General features: G+C 45.0%; 1 protein-coding gene across 1 annotated transcript in view; it reads left to right on the top strand.

The window, feature by feature from the left end:
• p2rx1 (purinergic receptor P2X, ligand-gated ion channel, 1) overlaps positions 1–22,173 on the top strand; it is a 188,618-nt gene that overhangs the window by 153,310 nt on the left and 13,135 nt on the right. The window contains exons 5-7 of the mRNA XM_068010065.1: positions 19,759–19,855; positions 21,723–21,803; positions 21,901–22,042. Coding sequence (XP_067866166.1) covers positions 19,759–19,855; positions 21,723–21,803; positions 21,901–22,042 — 320 coding nt within the window. The remainder of the gene's footprint in view (positions 1–19,758; positions 19,856–21,722; positions 21,804–21,900; positions 22,043–22,173) is intronic.

The raw sequence follows: 22,173 nt of genomic DNA, 5'->3' as shown, positions 1-22,173 counted from the left end.
CTGTTTTTCTTAGAAAAGAGAAGGCTGAAAGGAGATTAGATAGAGGTATTCAAAATCATGAGGGGTCTAGATAGGGGGAAACTGTTCCCCCCCATGAAAGGACGAGAGGATAATTGGCAAAAGAAGCAAAAACAACATGGGGAAAAGCTTCTTTATGCAGCGAGTGGTTAGGATGTGGAATGCACTGCCTGAGAGTGTGCAGCTGGCATGTTCAATCGAGGCATTCAAAAGGGAATTAGACTCTTGTTGAGAAGGAAGAATTTGCAGGGTTATGGGAAGAAGTTGGGGGAATGGCACTAGGTAAAATGCTCATTTGGAGAGTCGGTGCAGACACAATGGGCCAAATGGTCTCCTTTGTGCTGTAATAATTCTGTGATTCTGTGATAATTCCGAGTGAGCTGATGCCACAAAAAAGTGGGTTAAAAAAAATACAATTTTTAATTTAGATGTGGCAGCTGCCATCGCACCCTCCCCCCACTGCCCACTCACTGTACTGGCGAGACTTTGATTTGGCTGAATGGCAAGCCACCAGTGTTGATGTGACAGGAACCAGCAGCTTGCCCAGATGGTTTCGGTGAGAGTCAATGTCCATTTTTGGGCTGGACTGATGCCTTTTTGTTTTGGGCGTAATTAAGAGCCACAATGTTGCCTTCACGCCCCAAACCGGCGCTGACAAATTTCTATCAACTAAATATCATCCAACCTCTTCAGTGGCACAGAACATCCTGTCAAGAGGTGAATGCAGTGCCTATTATTCATTTCTACTTTTATTTTTCAAACATTGATATTAAGTCTGTTTCTGAGATGATTACTCAGTAACCTGGTTACTTTATTCTTTCTTTGGCCTCCTTGTCTCGAGAGACAATGGGTAAGTGCCTGGAGGTGGTCAGTGGTTTGTGATGCAGCGCCTAGAGTGGCTCTTAAGGCCTACTAGAGTGACAGACTCTTCCACAGGCATTGCAGATAAAATTGGTCGTCAGGGCTGTTACACAGTTGGCTCTTCCCTTGCGCTTCTGTCTTTTTTCCTGCCAGCTGCTAAGTCTCTTCGACTCGCCACACTTTAGCCCCGCCTTTATGGCTGTCCGCCAGCTCTGGCGATCATTGGCAACTGACTCCCACGACTTGTGATCAATGTCACAGGACATCATGTCACGTTTGCAGACGTCTTTAAAGCAGAGACATGGACGGCCGGTGGGTCTGATACCAGTGACGAGCTCACTACAATGTGTCCTTGGGGATCCTGCCATTTCCATGCGGCTCACATGGCCAGGCCAACTCAGGCGCCGCTGACTCAGTAGTATGTACATGCTGATGCCAAGGATTCTCTGGAGGCAGCGAAGATGGAATGAGTTGAGATGTAGCTCATTGGCTGCCATATGTTGTCCAGGCCTCGCTGCTGTAAGGTATTGCAAGGTACTGAGGACACAGGCTTGATACACTTGGACTTTTGTGTTCCGTGTCAGTGTGCCATTTTCCCACACTCTCTTGGCCAGTCTGGACATAGCAGTGGAAGCCTTTCCCATGCACTTGTTGGTTTCTGCATCGAGAGACAGGTTACTGGTGATAGTTGAGCCTAGGTAGGTGAACTCTTGAACCACTTCCAAAGCGTGGTCGCCGATATTGATGGATGGAGCATTTCTGACGTCCTGTCCCATGATGTTCATTTTCTTGAGGCTGATGGTTAGGCCAAATTCGTTGCAGGCAGCCGCAAACCTGTCGATGAGTCTCTGCAGACACTCTTCAGTGTGAGATGTTAATCAGCATCGTCAGCAAAGAGGAGTTCCCTGATGAGGACTTTCCGTACTTTGGTCTTCGCCCTTAGGTGGGCAAGGTTGAACAACCTGCCACCTGATCTTGTGTGGAGGAAAATTCCTTCTTCTAAGACTTAAACGCATGTGAGAGCAGCAGGGACAAGAAGATCCCAAACAGTGTAGATGCGAGAACACAGCCCTGTTTCACACCACTCAGGATAGGAAAGGGGTCTGATGAGGCGCCGCTATGCTGAATTGTGCCTTTCATATTGTCACGGAATGAGGTGATGATACTTAGTAGCTTTGGTGGACATCTGATCTTTTCTAGTAGTCTGAAGAGACCACGTCTGCTGACGAGGTCAAAGGCTTTGGTGAGATCTATGAAGGCAACGTAGAGGGGCATCTTTTGTTCACGGTATTTCTCCTGTAGCTGTCGAAGGGAAAACAGCATGTCAATAGTGGATCTCTCTGCTCGAAAGCCACACTGTGCCTCAGGGTAGACACGCTCAGCCAGCTTCTGGAGTCTGTTTAAAGTGACTCGAGCGAAGAGTTTCCCAACTATGCTGAGCAGGGAGATTCCACGGTAGTTGTTGCAGTCACCGCGGTCACCCTTGTTCTTATAGAGGGTGATGATATTGGCATCGCGTATGTCCTGTGGTACTGATCCCTCGTCCCAGCACAGGCAAAGCAGTTTGTAGAGTGCTGAAAGTATAGCAGGCTTGGCACTCTTGATTATTTCAGGGGTAATGCTGTCCTTCCCAGGGGCTTTTCCGCTGGCTAGAGAATCAATGGTATCACTGAGTTCCGATTTTGTTGGCTGTACGTCCAGCTTGTCCACGACTGGCAGAGACTGGGCTGCATTGAGGGCGGTGTCAGTGACAACATTTTCACTGGAGTACAGTTCTAGGTAGTGCTCCACCCAGCGGTCCATTTGCTTGCGTTGGTCAGTGATTATGTCCCCTGATTTAGATTTGAGGGGGGCGAGCTTCTTGATGGTTGGCCCAAAAGCTCTCTTAATGCCATCATACATTACTATAATGTTTCCGGTGTCAGAGGCCAGGGCTACGAGGATGCTATAATTCCTCAACAGGGAGTGCTGTTGACACTGTGGTGGAAGCCTATTGATTAGGCACAGGGACACTGGCTATTGAACTGTTTGACTCAATCCTATCAACACAGGTCAGGCTCATCCAACTAAAGATATTGAGATGTCAGTGAGACAGCTGGCAGAGCTGATAATTCACTGAAGTGGTATTAAATCTCAGAAATTTTAGACATTGCCAGTTAGAAGGATTTCAAATCTGTTTCTTCCATTTAAGAGATGTCAATCAGAAGCACCCTGCCTGTTACTAAAGATTAGTTAACCAGTCTATACTCATGACCAACTGTTGTTCTAAGTAAGTGTGAGAGATGTAGTTGTTTACTAACTTACCTTTCATAGAACTACTTATATAGAAATTACAACACTGAAGCAGGCCATTCAGCACAACTGGTCTGTGTTGTTCCACAGGAGTCTCCTCTCACCCTCTTCTGTAGGGTGTGAGAGTCCCTCGCAGAGTCTCACTTAAGTTCAGAGCCGTACTCTGAACTAACAGGAATGAGTAACTCAACACCAAATAATGTGTTAAAGCAACAGTTTTTATGAAATAATTATGAAACAATTATTAATGTTAAAAATAGGAAAGAAAGATAACTTTATTAAAAAGAAAGGAAGGAAAACAGTATAGAAAACAGCAATCTTATAGCACAACTGCTGTAACCCCAAATGAGTCTGTTCAAGCCAGCTCCCTAAAATGGTACCGTTCTCACTTGGAGCATACATCACCAACTTTGGAGAACCTTGCATGGGGATGGATTCTCCAGTCAGTCATTTCGTCCATGTCCCTTCCTCCATAGCCTTCATTGGTTGACTGGTCCACTCTGGCTGCAGCCCTGAACGTTGGACGCTGTGCTCCCTTTAAGTCCAGTTTCTGGCTCCATTCCAGCTGTCCGAGGCCTCCATCAGACTTTCTCAAAACAAGAGTCTGACAACCTTGTGTCCTGTTGAATTCTTCTCACAGGCACTACGAAGCTGCCCAGGCTGTTTACTCATCCTTTGATGGTGTCTCTCACCTGACATCAATTAGGTTATACTGTCCAACAATTAAATTCCATCTCTGACTCCACACCATAGTCAACCATCCCATTTGCAAGGTGATCCATTGTCCTGGCTTGTTCAAGGGTCATCGAATACTCTAAGAACTGATTTCTCTTTAAACAATGGGAAACAACCGTTATTTTTAAGAAGAGAGAAACAGTAGTTTAGACAAAACAACAGCTGTGAACATGACCTGCTCTGACCAACAAGTTCACAGTTAATAATATTACTACTGATTACCATTGATTAAATCATTGATTAATTACTTGACTTAATCAGAGCACAATCACACCTAGTTTTAAATAAATGTCTGCAAAGTAACCTTTAAAAAATTCAAAGCAGGTTTAATACAGGTCTATTTAAAATCAAGAGCAAATCAAAAGCAAAATGCAAAAACAGAAAAGTACAAAAAGTAGTGGCTGCAGGTCTCAGGCCTACACTTCAGGGAGGGTACAGGCCCAACATGTTCCCTCTAGGGTAATAGGTAGGAGCAACAAGCCCAGAGAACCATGGATGACCAGAAACATTCAGGGTATAATGAGTAGGAAAAGTGAGGCTTTTAGCAAATACAAAGAGAGCAAATCAGTAAGTGTAGGATGAAGCTTAAGAAAGCAATTAGGAGAGCAAAGAGGGGATATGAGAAAGCTCTGGCTGGTAAAAGTAGGGAAAATCCCAAGATATTCTATAAGTATATCAATGGGAAGAGGATAACCAGGGAAAGAGTAGGACTCATTAGGGACCAAGGGGGAAATCTGTGGATGGAGCCAGAGGACATTGGTAGGGTGTTGAACGAATACTTCACATCTGTCTTCACCCAAGGGAATGAGGATGTAGATATGGAACTTAGAGCGAGAGACTGTGAGGTTCTTGAGCAAATTGTCACAGGGAGTGACAAGGTATTGGAGGTTTTGGCAGGCTTTAAGTGGACAAATCTCCAGCTCCGGACGATTTGTGTCCCAGGATGCTGTGGGAGGCGAGGGTGGAGATTGCAGGGGCTCTGACACAAATTTTTAATTCCTCTCTGGCCACGGGTGAGCTGCCAGAGGACTGAAGAACAGCTAATGTGGTCCCACTATTTAAGAAAGGTTGTAGAGATAAGCCAGGGAACTACAGACCAGTGAGTCTCATGTCAGTGGTAGGGAAACTATTGGAGAAAATTCTGAAGGAGAGAATCTATCTCCACTTGGAGAGGCAAAATTTGATTAGGAATAGTCAGCATGGCTTTGTCAGAGGGAGGTCATGCCTGACAAATTTGATTGAATTTTTTGAGCATGTGACCAGGTGTGTAGATGAGGGTAGTGCAGTTGATGTAGTTTAATGGATTTCAGCAAAGCCTTTGACAAGGTCCCACATGGGAGACTTATCAAGAAAGCAAATGCACATGGGATACAGGGTAACTTGATAAGGTGGATTCAAAATTGGCTTAGCTGTAGGAGACTGAGAGTGATGACAGACGGCTGTTTTAGTGACTGGAAGCCAGTGTCCAGTGGCGTACCACAGGGATCTGTGCTGGGTCCCCTATTGTTTATCATTTAAAGAAACGGCATAGATGACTATGTGGGGGATAGGATCCGTAAGTTTGCCGATGACACAAAGATAGGCCGAGTGGTTAACAGTGAGGTTGAGTGTCTTGGGTTACAGGAAGATATAGATGGGATGGTCAAATGAGCAGAAAAGTGGCAGATGGAATATCACCCTGAAAAGTGTGAGGTGATACACTTTGGAAGGAGTAATGTGACACGGAAGTATTCAATGAATGGCCTGACACTGGGAAGTTCTGAGGAACAAAGGGACCTTGGCGTGTTTGTCCATAGATCCCTGAAGGCAGAAGGGCAGTTTAATAGGGTGGTGAAAAAGGCTTATGGGACACTTGCCTTTATCAATCGAGGCATAGATTACAAAAGCAGGGAGGTCACGTTGGAATTGTACAGAACTTTGGTAAGGCCACAGCTGGAGTACTGTGTGCAATTCTGGTCGCCACATTATAGGAAGGATGTGATTGCACTGGAGGGGGTGCAGAGAAGATTCACCAGGATGTTGCCTGGATTGGAACATTTAAGCTAGGAAGAGAGGTTGGTTCGGCTTGTGTTGTTTTCGCTGGAGCAGAGAAGACTGAGGGGTAACCTGATCGAGGTGTACAAGATTATGAGGGGCATGGACAGGGTGTATAGGGAGCAGCTGTTCCCCTTAGTTGAAAGGTCAGTTACTAAGGGACACAAGTTTAAGGTGAGGGGCGGGAGGTTTAAGGGGGATTTGAGGAAGAACCTTTTTACCCAGAGGGTGGTGATGGTCTGGAATGCCCTGCCTGGGAGGGTGGTAGAGGCGGGTTGCCTCACATCCTTTAAAAAGTACCTGGATGAGCACTTGGCACGTCATAACATTCAAGGCTATGGGCCAAGTGCTGGCAAATGGTAGACAGGTCAGGTGTCTTTAATGCATTGGTACAGACTCGATGGGCCGAAGGGTCTCTTCTGCACTGTATTATTCTGTGATTCTGTGAACCCTTCAGCATATCCTTTTGTTCCTTTATCCCTCATGATTGTATCTAATTTCCCATTAAATGCATCTATGTTAGTTACCTCAACTACTCCCTGTGTTAATGAGTTCCACATTCACACCATTGTCTGGGTGAAGAAGTTACTCTCGAATTCCTTATTGGGTTTATTCTTGGCTATCTTATGTTTACAACGCATAATTTTTGAACTCCATTACAAGCAGAAACATCTTCTCAATAACTAAACTATCAAACATATCAAAATATTTCAGTATAACATCAAGCATGTTTGGGTCATATTATGGGGAACATGTTTGATGGTCCCTTGTTATCTTGACACAGATGAAGGAATCAAGGCTCAGCTTGGGGTAGTGATTGCACTGTCAGCCATGTCTGAGCTCTTTGAGAAGGGGATAGTGTCATTGATTGTCTGTAGGCTTCTTCGATGGCTCGATGGCCAGGGCCTGTGTTTATAGGATTAGATGAGGCTTTCTATAAGCAACAAATGTATTGCTTCACTTTAGCAGTTGAAGAGATGGGTGCTTCGTGCTGGTCATCTGTTGAACTAGACCAGCAACCTCTGTATAAATTCTATGGGGTGGGAAATTGGTTATAGAATCATAGAATGGTAACTGCACAGAAGGAGGTCATTCAGCCCATCATGTCTGTGCCGTCTCTCTGCAAAAGCAACTCACTAGGCCGACTCCCTCACCTTTTCCCCGTAGCCCAGAAAAGCTTTTCTCCTCAGATAATTATCCAATACTCTTTTGAAGGCCTTGATGGAACCTGCCTCTACCACACTCTCAAGCAGCGCATTCCAGATCCTAACCACTCACTGTGTGAAAACGTTTTTCCTCACGTCTTTTTTGCTTCTTAAATCAGTGTCCTCTGGTTCTGGATCCTTCCGCAATGGGAATAATTTCTTCCTATCTACTCTGTCTAGATCCTTTATGATTTTGAACATCTCTATTGCATATCCTCTTAATTTTCTCTTCTCCAAGGAGAACACACCAACTTCTCCAATCTATCCATGTAACTGAAGTTCCTCATCGCTGGAACCATTCTTGTGAATCTTTTCTGCACCCTCACTAATGCCTCAACATCCTTCCTAAACAATACTACAGTTGAGGCCAGACCAGTCTTTTATAATGGTTCATCATAACTTCCTTGTTTTTGTACTCCATGCCCCTATTTATAAAGCCCAAGATCCCTTATACTTTATTCACCGCTTTCTCAGCCTGCCCAGCCACCTTCAATGATATGTGCATATACATCCCCAGGTCCCTCTGCTCCTGCAGCCCCTTTGGATTTGTACCCTTAAATATATATATTGCCTCTCCTCATTCTTCCTGCAAAAATGAATCACTTCATACTTCTCTGCTTTAAATTTTGTTTTCCACATGTCCGCCCATTCCACCAGCCTGCCTATGTCCTCTATCACTATCCTCCTCACAGTTCACCATATTTCCAAATATTGTGTCATCCGCAAATTTTGAAATTGTGCCCTGCACACCCAAGTCTGAAGGGGAGTTTTATTCTGGAGGCAGGGGTCTCAATGTCTGGAGAAAGCAATGCCAGGATCCCCATGTCGCCTCTTCTCTGGAAGGCCCGCCCATTTCTAGTGCCAATCAGGTACTTAAGTGGACAACTCCGGGCCTCCCACAGGATCAAGGACTCCATCGCTGGAAGTCCCGTGGGGGAGAGCATAAAATTCTCCCATCATTAATACATATCAAGAAAAATAGGAATCTGAACACTAATCCCTGCCGAACCCCTATTATATACCTTCTTCCAGTCCGAGAAACAACCGTTCACACGACTCGCTGTTTCCTGTCACTCAGCCAACTTCATATCCATGCTGCTACTGTCTCTATTATTCCATGGACTTTAACTTTGCTGACAAGCCTGTTATGTGGCACTTTATCAAGCAACTTTTAGAACTCTATGCACACGACATCAGCTGCATTATCCTCATCAACCCTCTCTGTTACCTCATCAATAAACTCAAGCAAGTTAGTTAAACATGATTTCCCTTTAACAAATCTGTGTTGGCTTTCCTTAATTAGTCCACATTTGACCAAATGACTAAGTTTGACCCGAATTATTGTTTCTTAAAGCTTTCCCATCACTGAGGTTAAGCTGACTGGCCTAAAGTTGCTGGGCTTATCCTTACCCGCTTTTTTGAACAAGAATTTAACATTTGCATGTCTCCAGTCCTCTGGTACCTTCCCTGTATCTAAAGAGGATTGGAAGGTTATGGTCAGTGCCTCCGCAATTTCCACCCTTACTTCCCTCAGTATCCTCGGATGCATCTCATCCAGTCCTGGTGACTTATCAACTTCAAGTACAGCCAGCCTATCTAATGCCTCCTCTATATTAATTTTTAGCCCATCCAATGTCTCAACTATCTCCTCTTTCACTATGACTTTGACAACATCTTCTTCCTTGGGAAAGACAGATGCAAAGTACTCATTTAGTACCTCAGACATGCTGCCTGCAGAAAATGCCAAAGTGGAGTGGGTAGCGTAGAGCCAGCAAAGCAATTCCTGAAAGATTTTGAATTACATCCAGGAGCAGGCTTGTCTTAAGTGAAAACTCCAGTTCCACATTTTTGCAAATGTGGATCAAATGAATAATTGAGCCAAAACCACTTTGTACTGATCCTAACTGTGTAGTGTGAATGCACTGTAGGTGACTGCAGTGAAGCCAACTCTCAGTGTGTGGCTTGGAGAGTGGAACAACAATAAGGAGAAGAAAAAGAAATACAAACTCCTCGCTACAAATTCTTCTAACGTTATCAGTGTAAATCTCTGGGAAACTGCGTGGTGAAACTTACTTGAAGGCATGAAGCAACAATTCAGAGAGGGTTGGTTTGGATGATCAGATAACCGACACTGAAAAGATATGGTGTCTAGAATTTCTAAGCCTTACTCTTGTCAGAAGGCTTGCAGCCTAAGATGTGTAATTGGACTCATGCTATCTACAAAGAGCAGCACTGGGCTACAGGATACAGTGTGGTTTGCAATCTGTAGCTACAACAAAGGCCAGCAGAGTGATCAGATATGTTAGATCACACGCAGACAGAGAAACGGAAACTTAAACAATTCATCCCTCAAGGGAGAAGGATCTTCTTCATCAACATCCAGTAAAGCATTTGGTCCAAAAAGGAATGAACTGTAACCAAATTTTTCTCATTCTTCAAGTTAAACATTCATAAACTGCTTCATCCTGGCATCCAGTATTATTAATACACAGGGTGAAACGGGTTGGGGGGGGGGGGGGGGGCGTTAAAAATGAAAAGGCCTCCTTGCTGATTGGATACAGTAGAGTAGCAATTATTTTACTGGACTAATAATCTAGAGGCCCTGAGTTCAAATACCACCATAAATGCAAGTTTTCCTTCTATTTGTCTGACTTATATTTTAAGTCTGACTAAACAAATGAAATGTTTTGAGGGCGTGATTAGAATAGTAAGTAGGGGATTGACAATGGATGCTGTCTAGATGTTTTCAGGAGGCATCTACACAACAGATTATTCGGAAAAATTACAGACCATTTGGAGGTAACCTTGTGACGTGGGTTAGTAATTTGATGGGAGGTAGGAATAGAGGGAATGTTGAAATAATAGAAAAGTGCTGGAAATACTCAGCACGTCAGACAGAATCTGTGAAGAGAGGACAGAGTTAACGTTTCAGGTCTGTGACCTTCCATCAGAACACGATGAAAGGTCACATACCTGGAACATTAGGCTGGATTTCGTTCAGGAGGTGGGGCTCCAAGCACTGGGCTGTCAAGATCAGGGTCCCCCACCTTGGAATTTTTTATGCCAAAGTTTCATGAGCCGGTGTCCCCGTCCCTTTAAAGATGGCGATCCCGCCTCCAAGAGCGGCTGGCCAATCAGAGGGCTGCCAGCTCAGCAGTATCGGCAGTGCCACCAAGAGCGGTGGCCGCTGCCGGTACTGCAGAGGCCTTGGTCCCAGACCCAACGCCGGAGCCCAGGACCAGAGGCAAGTGAAGCGGGGTCACTGGGGCCAGTCCGGGAGCCCCGACAAAGTGGAGGCGTTAGGGTTGTTACGTAGCCCAGGGGGTGGGGTGGGGGGGCTCCTGGGTAGGGGTGAAGTACCTCCCAGCAGGGTTCTTCCATAGGCCGCAGATTGCCCACAAAGGATGGGCCCCCTTTCCCAAACCCACAGGGAGGGTACCTAGTCATCGTTGTCCTATCCCACCCCGAGTAAGATCGCTTGGTGACAGGGAGGCAACAGACCCTCTGCCCCCCTGCCACCCATTGTGATTCTCTGTGCACCCCTCCCACAGCCTCCAGCTGTGCCTCGGGGGGGCCCATAAAATCCAGCCTGTTAACTCTACTTCTCTCTCCACAGTTGCTGCCTAACCTGCTGAGCATTTCCAGCATTTTCTGTTTTCATTTCAGATTTCCAGCATCTGCAGTATTTTTCTCTTGCACAGAGGGAATGTTCTCTGATTGGTGGGCTGTGCCAAGTGATTCATAGATAGAAATAAATATGTATGACCCGATAGCCATTATGGAGACATGGTTGCAAGGTGACCAAAGCTGGGACCAGAATACTGAAGGGTATTTAACATTTTGGAAAGACAGAAAGCTAGGAAAAAGCGGTGGGGTAGCTCTGTTAATTAAGAATGACATTGGTACAGTCGTGAGAGATGACCTTAGCTTGAAAGAGCAAAATGTAGAATCAGTTTGGGGAGAGATATGAAATAGGAAAGGTAAGAGGTCATTTGTGGGAGTAGTTTCTAGGTGCCCTAATATTAGTTACACTGTGGGACAGAGTATACAAGAAGAAATAAATGGGGCATGTAAGAAAGATACTGCAATAATCATGGATGTCTTTAATTCACATGAAGATTGGAAAAATCAGATTGACAAAGATAGCCTGGAATATGAATTCAGAGAGTGGATTCTGGACAATTTCTTTGAGCAGTACATTCTAGCACCAGCCAGGGAGCAGGCTATTCTAGACCTGGTAATGTGCAGTGAGACAGGATTAATCAATAGCCTCATGGTAAAGGAGCCTCTAGGCAACTGTGATCATAAGGTGAGAAGTGTGGGTCTAAGACTACTGCTTTAAACACAAGGTAAATAAAGGTAATTATAAGGGTGTGAAGGCAGAGTTGGCTAAGGTGAACTGGGAAGCTAGGTTAAAATGTAAGATAGTAGAGATGCAGTGGCAGACTTTTAAGGAGATATTTAATAACTTTCAGCAATGATTTATCCCAGTGAAAAAGTATCTTTGAGAAGGATGCATCATCTGTGGCTGAACAAGGAAATTAAGGATAGTATCAAATTAAAAGAAATACTGTACAAATCTGCAAAGATTAGTGGCAAGTCAGAAGATTGGACAAATTTTAAGAACCAGCAAAGGATAACTTTAAAAAAAAATGGAGAAATTAGAGTTTGAGAGAAAGGAGCGAGAAATATAAAAAACAGATAGCAAGAGTTTCTACAGGTATTTAAAAAGGAAAAGAGTAACTGAAGTGAGTGTTGGTCCTCAAGAGAGTTAGTCTGGGGAATTAATAGTGGAAAACAAGGAAATGGCGGACGTGTTGAACAGGTATTGTGTGTCTGTCTTCACTGTAGCAGACTTAGACAACTTCCTAAAGATATTTGAAAATCAAGAGGCAGAAAGACAGGAGAAACAATCAGCATCACCAGGGAAATGGTACTGGGAAAACTGTTTGACCTGCAAGTCCCCAGGACCAGATGGCCTGCATCCTAGGATCTTAAAAGAAGTGGCTGCAGAAATAGTAGAGACATTGGTTATAATCTTCCAAAATTCCTTAGATTCTGGAAGGATCACAGCGAATTGAAAAATAGTAAATGTAATGCCTTTATTCAAACAATGAAGGAGACAGAAAACAGGAAACGATAGATCAGTTAGCCTAACGTCTGTAATAGGGAAGTTGCTAGAATCCATTATTAAAGAGATTATAGCAGGATACTTAGAAAATCATAATGGGATCAGGCAGAGTCAACATGGTTTTGCAAAAGGGAACTAGTGTTTATCTAATTTGTAAGAGTTCTTTGAGGAAGTAATAAGCAAGGTGGACAAAGGGGAGCCTAGAGACGTGTGTTCTTAGATTTTTAAAAGGCATTTGAAAAGTTGTCATATCAAAGGCTGTTCTTCTTCTTTGGCCTTCTTGTCTCGAGAGACCATGGGTAAGCGCCTGGAGGTGGTCAGTGGTTTGTGAAGCAGCGCCTGGAGTGGCTATAAAGGCCAATTCTAGAGTGACAGACTCTTCCACAGGCGCTGCAGGTAAAATTAGTTGTCGGGGCTGTTACACAGTTGGCTCTTTTCTTGCACTTCTGTCTTTTTTCCTACCAACTGCTAAGTCTCTTCGACTCGCCACATTTTAGCCCCGTCTTTATGGCTGTCCGCCAGCTCTGGCGATCACTGGTAACTGATTCCCACGACTTGTGATCAATGTCACAGGACTTCATTTCGCGTTTGCAGATGTCTTTAAAGCGGAGACATGGACGGCTGGTGGGTCTGATACCAGTGACGAGCTCGCTATACAATGCGTCCTTGGGGATCCTGCCATCTTCCATACGGCTCACATGGCCAAGCCATCTCAAGTGCTGCTGACTCAGTAGGGTGTAAATGTTGGGGAAGTTGGCCATCTTGAGGACTTCTGCGTTGGAGATAAGGTCCGGCCACCTGATGCCAAGGATTCTCCGGAGGCAGCGAAGATGGAATGAGTTGAGACGTCGCTCTTGGCTGACGTACATTGGCCAGGCCTCGCTGCTGTAGAGCAAGGTACTGAGGACACAGGTTTGATACACTCGGACTTTTGTGTTCCGTGTCAAAAGTTACTGCACAAAATAAGAAGGTATGGTGTAGGGGATAACATATTAGCATGGAGAAGGGACTGGTTAGCTAACAGGGCATGGAGAGTAGGGATAAACGGGTCTTTTTCAGGTTGGCAAGCTGTAACTAGTGGAGTGCCATAGAGATCAGTGCTGGGACCTCAACTATTTACAATTTATATCAATGACTTAGATGAAGGGACAAACATAGGCAGCTAAATTTGCCAATGACCCCAAGATAGGTAGGAGAGTAAGTTGTCAAGAGGAGGTAAAGAGTTTACAAAGGATATAGATCGGATAAGTGAGTGGGCAAAAATTTGGCAGATGGAGAATAATGTGGGAAAATGTGAACTTGTTCACTTTGGCAGGAAGAATAGAAAAGCAGAATATTATTTATACAGAGAGAGACTGCAGAACTCTGCGGTACAGAGGGATCTGGGTGTCCTGGTACATGAATCACAAAAGGTTAGTATACAGGTACAGCAAGTGATTAGGAAGGGAAATAGAATGTTGGTGTTTATTGCAAGGGGAATGGAATATAAATGTAGGAAAGTACTCTGCAGCTGTACAGGACCTTCGTGAGACAACAACAGGAGTAATTTGCGTAGTCTTCTTTTACCAAGCCCTCGACATTGGGCTCCGTAGCCGTATGGGGCCTGAAGATGGCCTGCCACGGACCTCGACGCTGGGAGGGCCCAGCCTGATCCTCTGGCGGTGGGACCTTATTTAACATATGTAAATGAAGGGAATGAATAAATTAAAATACACTCACCTGCAATCTTGAGGGCCTGCCGCGATCTTTGGTGCGGCGGCCGGCGCACTCCCCGTCCAGGGAAAGACGGCGTGACGCTGGTGTGGACGGGGGAGGAGTTAATATTTTCTGTGGGGGGCATGACGGGGTCAAATAAAGGTACTAGGAGTAGGGGATTGTGGGAAGGGGTGAACTCTAAACTTTGTGCAGTCTGTGGGGAAAGGTCACATCTAAAAGGTAAGTTTTTATGGGGCGATGAGCAAATAATTAATGTAATTGTTATTGGGGGGGTGGGAAAGGGTGTTTAAAATTTGTTGGATAAATTTTGGGCAGATACTTCTCTGTGCTGGCAGGGCTGGCTCCCTTTAAAAATGGTGCCAGTGCCTGCATATGGGCAACTGATGCCATTGCAGGGGATAAACAGCCCTCCCCCTCCATGTGGATGGAGGGGGCTCGTCGTCCCAACTATTTAAATGAGCCACCGCACGTGAGATAGCAGCGGCTCTTTGGCATGTGGCCCTCATGGGAAGGCCGCCATTTTTTGAGCTCGCAACCGGGCTCTTAAAATCCAGCCCCTTATTTGAAAAGGAATATAATTGCATTAATGGCAGTTCAGAGAAGGTTCATTCTACTCAGTGCTGGGATAAAGGACTAATGAAAAAAGGTTGAACAGGTTGGACCTATGCTCTTTGGCATTCAGAAAGATGAGAGTTGATCTTATTGAAACATATAAGATCCTGAGGGAACTTGATAGAAGGGATGTTTCCTCTTGTGGGGGAGACTAGTTCTAGGTGACACTGTTTAAAAATAAGGGTTCTCCCTTTTAAGATGGAGATGAGGAAAATTTTTTTTCTGTCAGAGGGTCGTTAATCTGTGAAATTTTCTTCTCCAGAAAGCAGGGGAGACTGGGTCATGAAATTTATTCAAGGCTGAATTAGATAGATTTTTGATAGACAGGGGAGTCAAGAGTTATGAGGGGCAAAATGGAAAGTGGAGTTGAGGCCGTAACCAAATCAGCCATGATCTTATCGAATGTCAGAGCAGGCTCGAAGGGCCGAATGGCCTACGCCTGTTCCTATGTTTCTATGTTCCCTAAGTGGTGATCTCCAATTATTTGTACTGGAGCCTAAACTTCTCATCATATATATCCAATGGCTTGGATGAAGGAATGGAGAGTTGTAAACCCAAGTTTGTAGATGACAGTAAGTAAGCTGGCAATTATTGTGTTGATGGCAGGAAGAAATCAAAAGGGACACAGTGAGTTGGCAAAACAATGGCAAATGGCTTTCAATGTGGGAAGTGTGAGGTCATCCACTTTGGATCCAAGCAAGATAAATCAGAATACTTTCTTAATGGTGAGAGACGGGGAGTTGTGGAGGAGCAAAGGAATTTAAGTTTTCGTGTTGTCATGAACGTGTTTCTATTGTTAATATTTTTTGAAGACGTGTTAAAAAGGCTGGCGAAAATACCTGAGGAGATGCTGGACTTGTTTTTTTAAAGGGTCACTGGAAGGACACTTAGGACTTTGTTGAAAAATACTTACTGGAAGTGGCATGTCTTAAGCTAAGTAAACAGCCAAAGCCTATGGACTATGGAACTATTTGGAGTTGTTTACAGAGAAGTCACATGTCTGGGTTTATGGCTCAGGAGTTTTTGGTTTTGTTTTGGACTGTTTGAATGAACAGTTGGTGTGTATCCTGCTAAGAGAGAAGTCACCCAACTCATCCTGTTCCACCTCTTTGAGAAACCCTGAGAATCCAGCGTGCTAGCTGAACCCACTGATGCACTAATTCTCCCAAAAAGCCTACAAGACAACTCCTCAACATCTCCTGAACAGAACTGCTCCAGAAAGATCCCAGTGACAGCCGTCTACGTGTACCGGGACGCCAGACCAAAAGTCCCCTGGAATATTTCATATCTTGTCCTTTTTTTCTTCAAGAATGAACAAGTATTTGGCCAAAGAATTTTTCTTCCTGTAAAGTTGATTTCTGCAGGGAAAGTTTCTTTATTTTTTCTTTAACTGTGCGTGCGTGTGTGTGTTGGTTGTTTAGAATTTATTTATACTTTCATATTTCATCCTGTGTGTTAATTAGCTTTGCACCTTTATTGAATAAGTCTTGTTTTATGATAAATTAATAATTTTGGTTGTTTGTTAAAGAAATGTGGTTGGTGGATTTGTATTCTGAAATGGATAGATAAAAGTATATAATTGGTCGTATCCATAACTGGTTAAAAGTAATTTTAAATATATGTTGTGACCAGTTGAGTCATGAGACTGGAGGGAGTCAGTGCACTCCTCCAACCTCGGTCATAACAATGTACACAAATCAATAAAAGCTAGTGCACAGGCATGATATGTAATCAAAAAGGCTAATGGGTGTTGGCATTTTTAAAAATTCAGTCATGGGATGTGGGCATCGCTGGCTAGGCCAGCAATAATTGCCCATCCCTTATTGCCCTTGAGAAGGTGGTGACAAGGCGCCTTCTTGAACCGCTGCAGTCCATGTAGGGTAGGTGTACCCACAGTGCTGTTAGGAAGGGAGTTCCAGCATTTTGACTCAGTGACAGTGAAGGAACAGCGATATAGTTCCAAGTCAGGATAGTGTGTGGCTTGGGGGGAAAGTTGCTGGTGGTGGTGTTCCCATGCATCTGCTGCCATTGTCCTTCTAGTTGGTAGAGGTCGTGGGTTTGGAAGGTGTTGTCTGAGTAGCCTTGGTGAGTTGCTGCAGTGCATCTTGTAGATGTACACACTGCTGCCACTGTGCGTCGGTGGTGGAGGGAGTGAATGTTTGTGGATGGGGTGCCAATAAAATGGGCTGCTTTGTCCTGGATGGTGTCAAGCTTCTTGAGTGTTGTTGGAGCTGCACTCATTCAGGCAAGTGGAGAGTATTCCATCACACTCTTGACTTGTGCCTTGCAGATGGTGAACAGACATTGGGGAGTCAGGAGGTGAGTTACTCGCCCCAGGATTCCTAGCCTCCGACCTGTTGTTGTAGCGACGGTATTTATATAGCTACTTCAGTTCAGTTTCTGGTCAATAGTAACCCCTAGGATGTTGATAGTGGTAGATTCAGCGATCATAATGCCATTGAATATCAAGGGGAGATGGTTAGATTATCTCTTGTTTGAGATGGTCATTGCCTGGCACTTGTGTGGCACAAATGTTACTTGTCACTTATCAGCCAAAGCCTGGATATCGTCTAGGTCTTGCTGCATTACTACATGGACTGCTTCAGTATCTAAGGAGTCGCAAAAGGTGCTGAACATTGTGCAATCATCAGCGAACATCCCCACTTCTGACCTTATGATTGAAGGAAGGTCATTGATGAAGCAGCTGAAGATTGTTGGGCCTAGGACACTACCCTGAGGAACTCCTGCAGTGATGTCCTGGAGCTGAGATGATTGACCTCCAACAACCACAACCATCTTCCTTTGTTCTAGTTATGACTCCAACCAGCGGAGAGTTTTCCCCCTGATTCCCATTGACTCCAGTTTTGCTCGGACTCCTTGATGCCATACTCAGTCAAATGCTGCCTTGATGTCAAGGGCAGTCACTCTCACCTCACCTCTTGAATTCAGCTCTTTTGTCCAAGTTTGAACCAAGGCTGTAATGAGGTCAGGAGCTGAGTGGCCCTGGCCGAACCCAAACTGAGCGTCACTGAGCGGGTTATTGTTAAGCAAGTGCCGCTTGATAGCCCTGTCTATGACACCTTCCATCACTTTACTGATGGTTGAGAGTTGACTGATGGAGCGGTAATTGGCCAGGTTGGATTTGTCCTGCTTTTTGTGTCTAGGACATATCTGGGCAATTTTCCACATTGCCGGATAGATGCTAGTGTTGTAGCTGTACTGGAACAGCTTGACTAGGGGCCCGGCAGGTTCTGGAGCACAGGCCTTCAGTACTATTGCCGAAACATTGCAAAGGCCCATAGACTTTGCTGCATCCAGTGCTTTCAGTCATTTCATGATGTCAAGCGGAGTGACTCTAGTTGGCTGAAGACTGGCATCTGTGATGCTGGGGACTTCAAGAGAAGGCTGAGATGGATCATCCACTCGGCACTTCTGGCTGAAGATTGTTGCAAATGTTTCAGCCTTATCTTTTGCACTGATGTGCTGGGCTCCCCCATCATTGAGGATGGGGATATTTGTGGAGCCACCTCCTCCAGTTAGTTGTTTAATTGTCCACCACCATTCACGGCTGGATGTGGCAGGACTGCAGAGCTTAGATCTGATCTGTTGGTTAGGGGATCGCTCAGCTGTCTATTGCATGCTGCTTATGCATTTATCATAAGAGAGGAACCCCCCGAACTTTCTTCATTTTAACCTTCAACCCCTTTCCACCATCCCCTCCACCAATCGCTTTAGTTTTTTCCGTTTCCCCCACCACCCTGTAAACTTCACTGCTCTCCCCTCCCCATCAGTGTTCTGCCTCAGATCTCTGCACAGAGGTCTGAAGGAGTGGGAGTGCTGGCAACCAGCCGGAATATCGTAGCGGGATGCCCGTGGCGACAAGGTAGGTATTTATTCATGTCATTTAAATGAATCGACACATTTTAATTAGGTTCCCATTGCCGAGCAGGGGAGGGGTGTGGGGCTGCCATGAGGCCTCACCACCACTGGTAATATGGGTGGCAGGCCTCCCCTGGAGGTTTTTTCTGGCCCACCCCACCATGACCCCCAAAGTCAGGTGGCTGGTAAAATCATGCCCTGGGAGTAGGATTGGCACAGAATATGGCAGACTCCATTTACAATGTAGACCTTCAGCAGCTAGCAATTGCTCCCATATATAGGCCCCAAAAATTCAATGGGCTGTGATCCTATTGGGCAAGAGAGCCATTTTAGGAGCATCTCTGGCATCAATTCATCCCATACAAATGGAGTTTTGCTCTATCCGGGGTTTGGAAAGGTTTACCCAGCCTCTTTCACTCCTTAATCTGGCACTACTCTGATCAACTCCTCGTACAAGTGAAAGGGGAAAATCCAGACCTCCTGCCTTCCTTGGACCCCACTGGCATACCCTCTTGTGGAGGTGGGTCCCCATGGTGTCCAGGCCACCACTACTACATCGGGGCCCCTTCCAGGTAAAGGCCTGCTACCCGACCGGGACCCGACAACATGTGTCGGGTTCGGGTCGGGTTGGGTCGCACTTCCGGGTCCGACATTCGGGCTCGGGTCAGGTTGGGCTGGATCAGACACACTCTATCACCACCTCAGGTAAGTGACTTTAATGTTAATTTACTTTTTGGACTTTAAAGGTGGTTTTGCGACAGTTATTTTAAGCTTGTGCAGCTAAGGAACAAAGTGAAAAACGGAAGGTAGGTTAACTGATGGTCGAGTTGGGTCGGGCGCAGGAAAAAATGGAAGGACTTGGGCCGGGTTGGACTCGGGGTTGGATGGGGTTCTGTCGGGCTCGGGTTGGGTCTCATTTGCAGATCCGAGCAGGCCCTTACTTTCCAGGGCCAGGAGTGGGAATTAATACCTCGGGGAGTCCTCATCGCATTTGCCTTTATAAGGGGAAACTCCCAGAAACACAGGAGACCACTATAATCCTCTCCCTGCCATTTCCTTTGGAGATCCACTGGTCTCCCAGCAGAAATACTGAGCGAGACTAAAAAAAACCCAAGTAATTTCAGAGCTGAGTGTGTTAAATTACACATTGTGCTAAAAATGGAGAGAGATATTAAAAATTATTGAGAGAAAGGGGAAATAGATAAATGTAACATGTTGCTGAAAACACAATGTATGCTCTTTGAGTGAAATCATTGGAACTTTTGACCTTCTCAGGTATGATGACTGGGAACTGTACAATCAACAATAACGGAAAGAAGACGTGTGAAATCTTCGGCTGGTGCCCGGTTGAAAATGACCATTACATTTCAAAGTAAGGATCCTTATCTTGATTGCTGGCCTCGCAACCTTTGTGTAGTTCCCCAGAGAGAAATATTTTGTTAGCATCTAAAGCACATCCAATTTCTTCCTGTTTACTGTATGCTTGAGAAACTTAACATAAAGAAATATTTTGTAGCTAGACCACACTGAGATTATGAGAAGTCTTGATCCTGTGTTCAGACCAGTTTAAACATCCAGTCCCTCCACCGCTGCTGCACCATGGCCGCAATGTGTACTATCTACAGGATGCACTGCAGCCACTCACCAAGGCTTCTTTGGCAGCCAAACCCGTCAGCCAAAAGGACAAGAGCAGCAGGTGCCTGTTCTAAGCTCCCCTCCAAGTCAGACACAATTCTGATTTGAACATATATTGTCACTGGATCAAAATCCTGGAACTCCTTACCTAACAGCACTGTGGGAGTACCTGCATCGCGTGGACTGCAGCAATTCAAGAAGACAGCTCCACAGCACCTTCTCAAGGGCAGTTCGGGATGGGCAGCATCTGTAGTATCTTAAGCGGGAGAGATTTCCCCGAGCGATTAATAACATTTACAAATGCACTGTGGTTATGGTGGAGGAGGAAGACACACCTCTGATCTTGACAGTTTATCCCTTAGCACACAACTTACAAGGGGATTGTGCTGCAGACCTGGTAAGATCAACAAATGCGCACATCTTTTGCATGGGGCTTGCACAGGGCTATGGTATTACAGATAGATTTTGGATATCTGCCTGCCCCATGTTGTTGGATCCTCTGGTGCTCACCAGCTTTATCAATGAGTTGGGGACAGGCTTGCCCAGATTTTCCCTTCCTGAACAACACATTCTATACTCCATTCAGCCTCATTGCAAAAAATAATTTGTCCATCTTCACGGATTCAGGTGGCTTTCCTGGCCTAGACTGCCCACTCTCTTCTGGAGGCCTAGATGACTTATTGTCTCAGCCTAAAGCAAATAGTTGACAGGCCAGGAAGGTGGAAACACTCAGCCTAGTGGGCCTTGACTTTTTGGCGTGCCATTATATAATGAAACAATGCAGAAGAAGACCATTTGGCCCATCGTGCCTGTGCTGGCTCTTTGAAAGAGCTGCAAAATTACTCCACTGCTCTTTCCCCATAGACCTGCAAATTTTTCCTTTTCAAGTATTTATCCAGCTCCCTTTTAAAAATTATCATTGCATCTGCTTCCAACGCACTTTCAGGCAGTGCATTCTAGAGCACAACAACTCTCTGCATATAAACAATCCTTCACCTCATCCCCTGCCCCTCCAGGCAATACGCCAATAATCTTACATCTTTGTTCCCTGCTTACCAATCCACCCTCCGGCAGACACAGTTTCCCCTTATTCCCAGTCTCTTAAGCATCCCCAATGGTCATCACTTCACCACTGGAGGCATTGCCTTCAGCTGCCTAGGCGCTATGCTCTGGTATTCCCTTTCTTAAACCTTTCTGCCTGTCTACCTCTTGCTTCAGGCATCACGACCTTATGGGGCAGGCTTGATGGATCTGATGGTCTTTTCCTGCCCGGCACTTGCATATGTTCATAAGGAAGATCTCTATGTGTTAGTAGATTTTATTGGTAGACTGCATCAGCAGTGAATTGGGGACTTTTGGGGGAATTTTAACTTTGGATAATAGTGTTAAATAAATGATATTGATTCAGCTGCCGATTAGACATCTCTCCCGCATTCCATTTCTATTGAAGTCAATGGAACTGAGATCCAGCATTGTGACATCACCTGTTTTACGCTATATCTCAAAGTCAAAATTATCCCCACTGATTATACCAGTTGACACAGCAAGAAAGTGACATTGTCCCCGATACTGAATGCAGACACCTTCTCTCCTTCTCCCCTTAGTCCACCATTGTTGCTGGCAGCAGAAAACTTCACTATTTTTATCAAGAACTCGATTACTTTCGCAGCCTTTGGTGTTACAAGGTACGCTTTGGAACATTATATTTTTACTCACAGTTTTGAAGACAGTTATTAGAAAAAGCAATGCATTTTTATCTTTAACAAAAGCACTGTTTTCCAGGCGGAATTTAGTGGAATCTCTAAGCAAAGCAGATCTGAAAAATTGCACCTACCATAAAGTCCATGACCCTCTGTGCCCCGTGTTTCGTTTGGGATACATTGTTGAAGAAATTAAAGAGGACTTCTCTGCCTTGGCATACAAAGTAAGTCTGTGCTCTCACCAGGGGCACTGACCTCCAATTAATCAGAGGCACTGGAAATGGGCATGTGACAACAGTAACTGGCATATTTAGCACGATCTATACTGCACCATTTAGGGCACCCGCAAACGAGA

Source organism: Heterodontus francisci, chromosome 30 (assembly GCF_036365525.1).
Source record: "Heterodontus francisci isolate sHetFra1 chromosome 30, sHetFra1.hap1, whole genome shotgun sequence".
Lineage (NCBI taxonomy): Eukaryota > Metazoa > Chordata > Chondrichthyes > Heterodontiformes > Heterodontidae > Heterodontus > Heterodontus francisci.
Note: the sequence above shows the minus strand (reverse complement) of the source record. Positions and strands in the feature narration are given on the sequence as shown.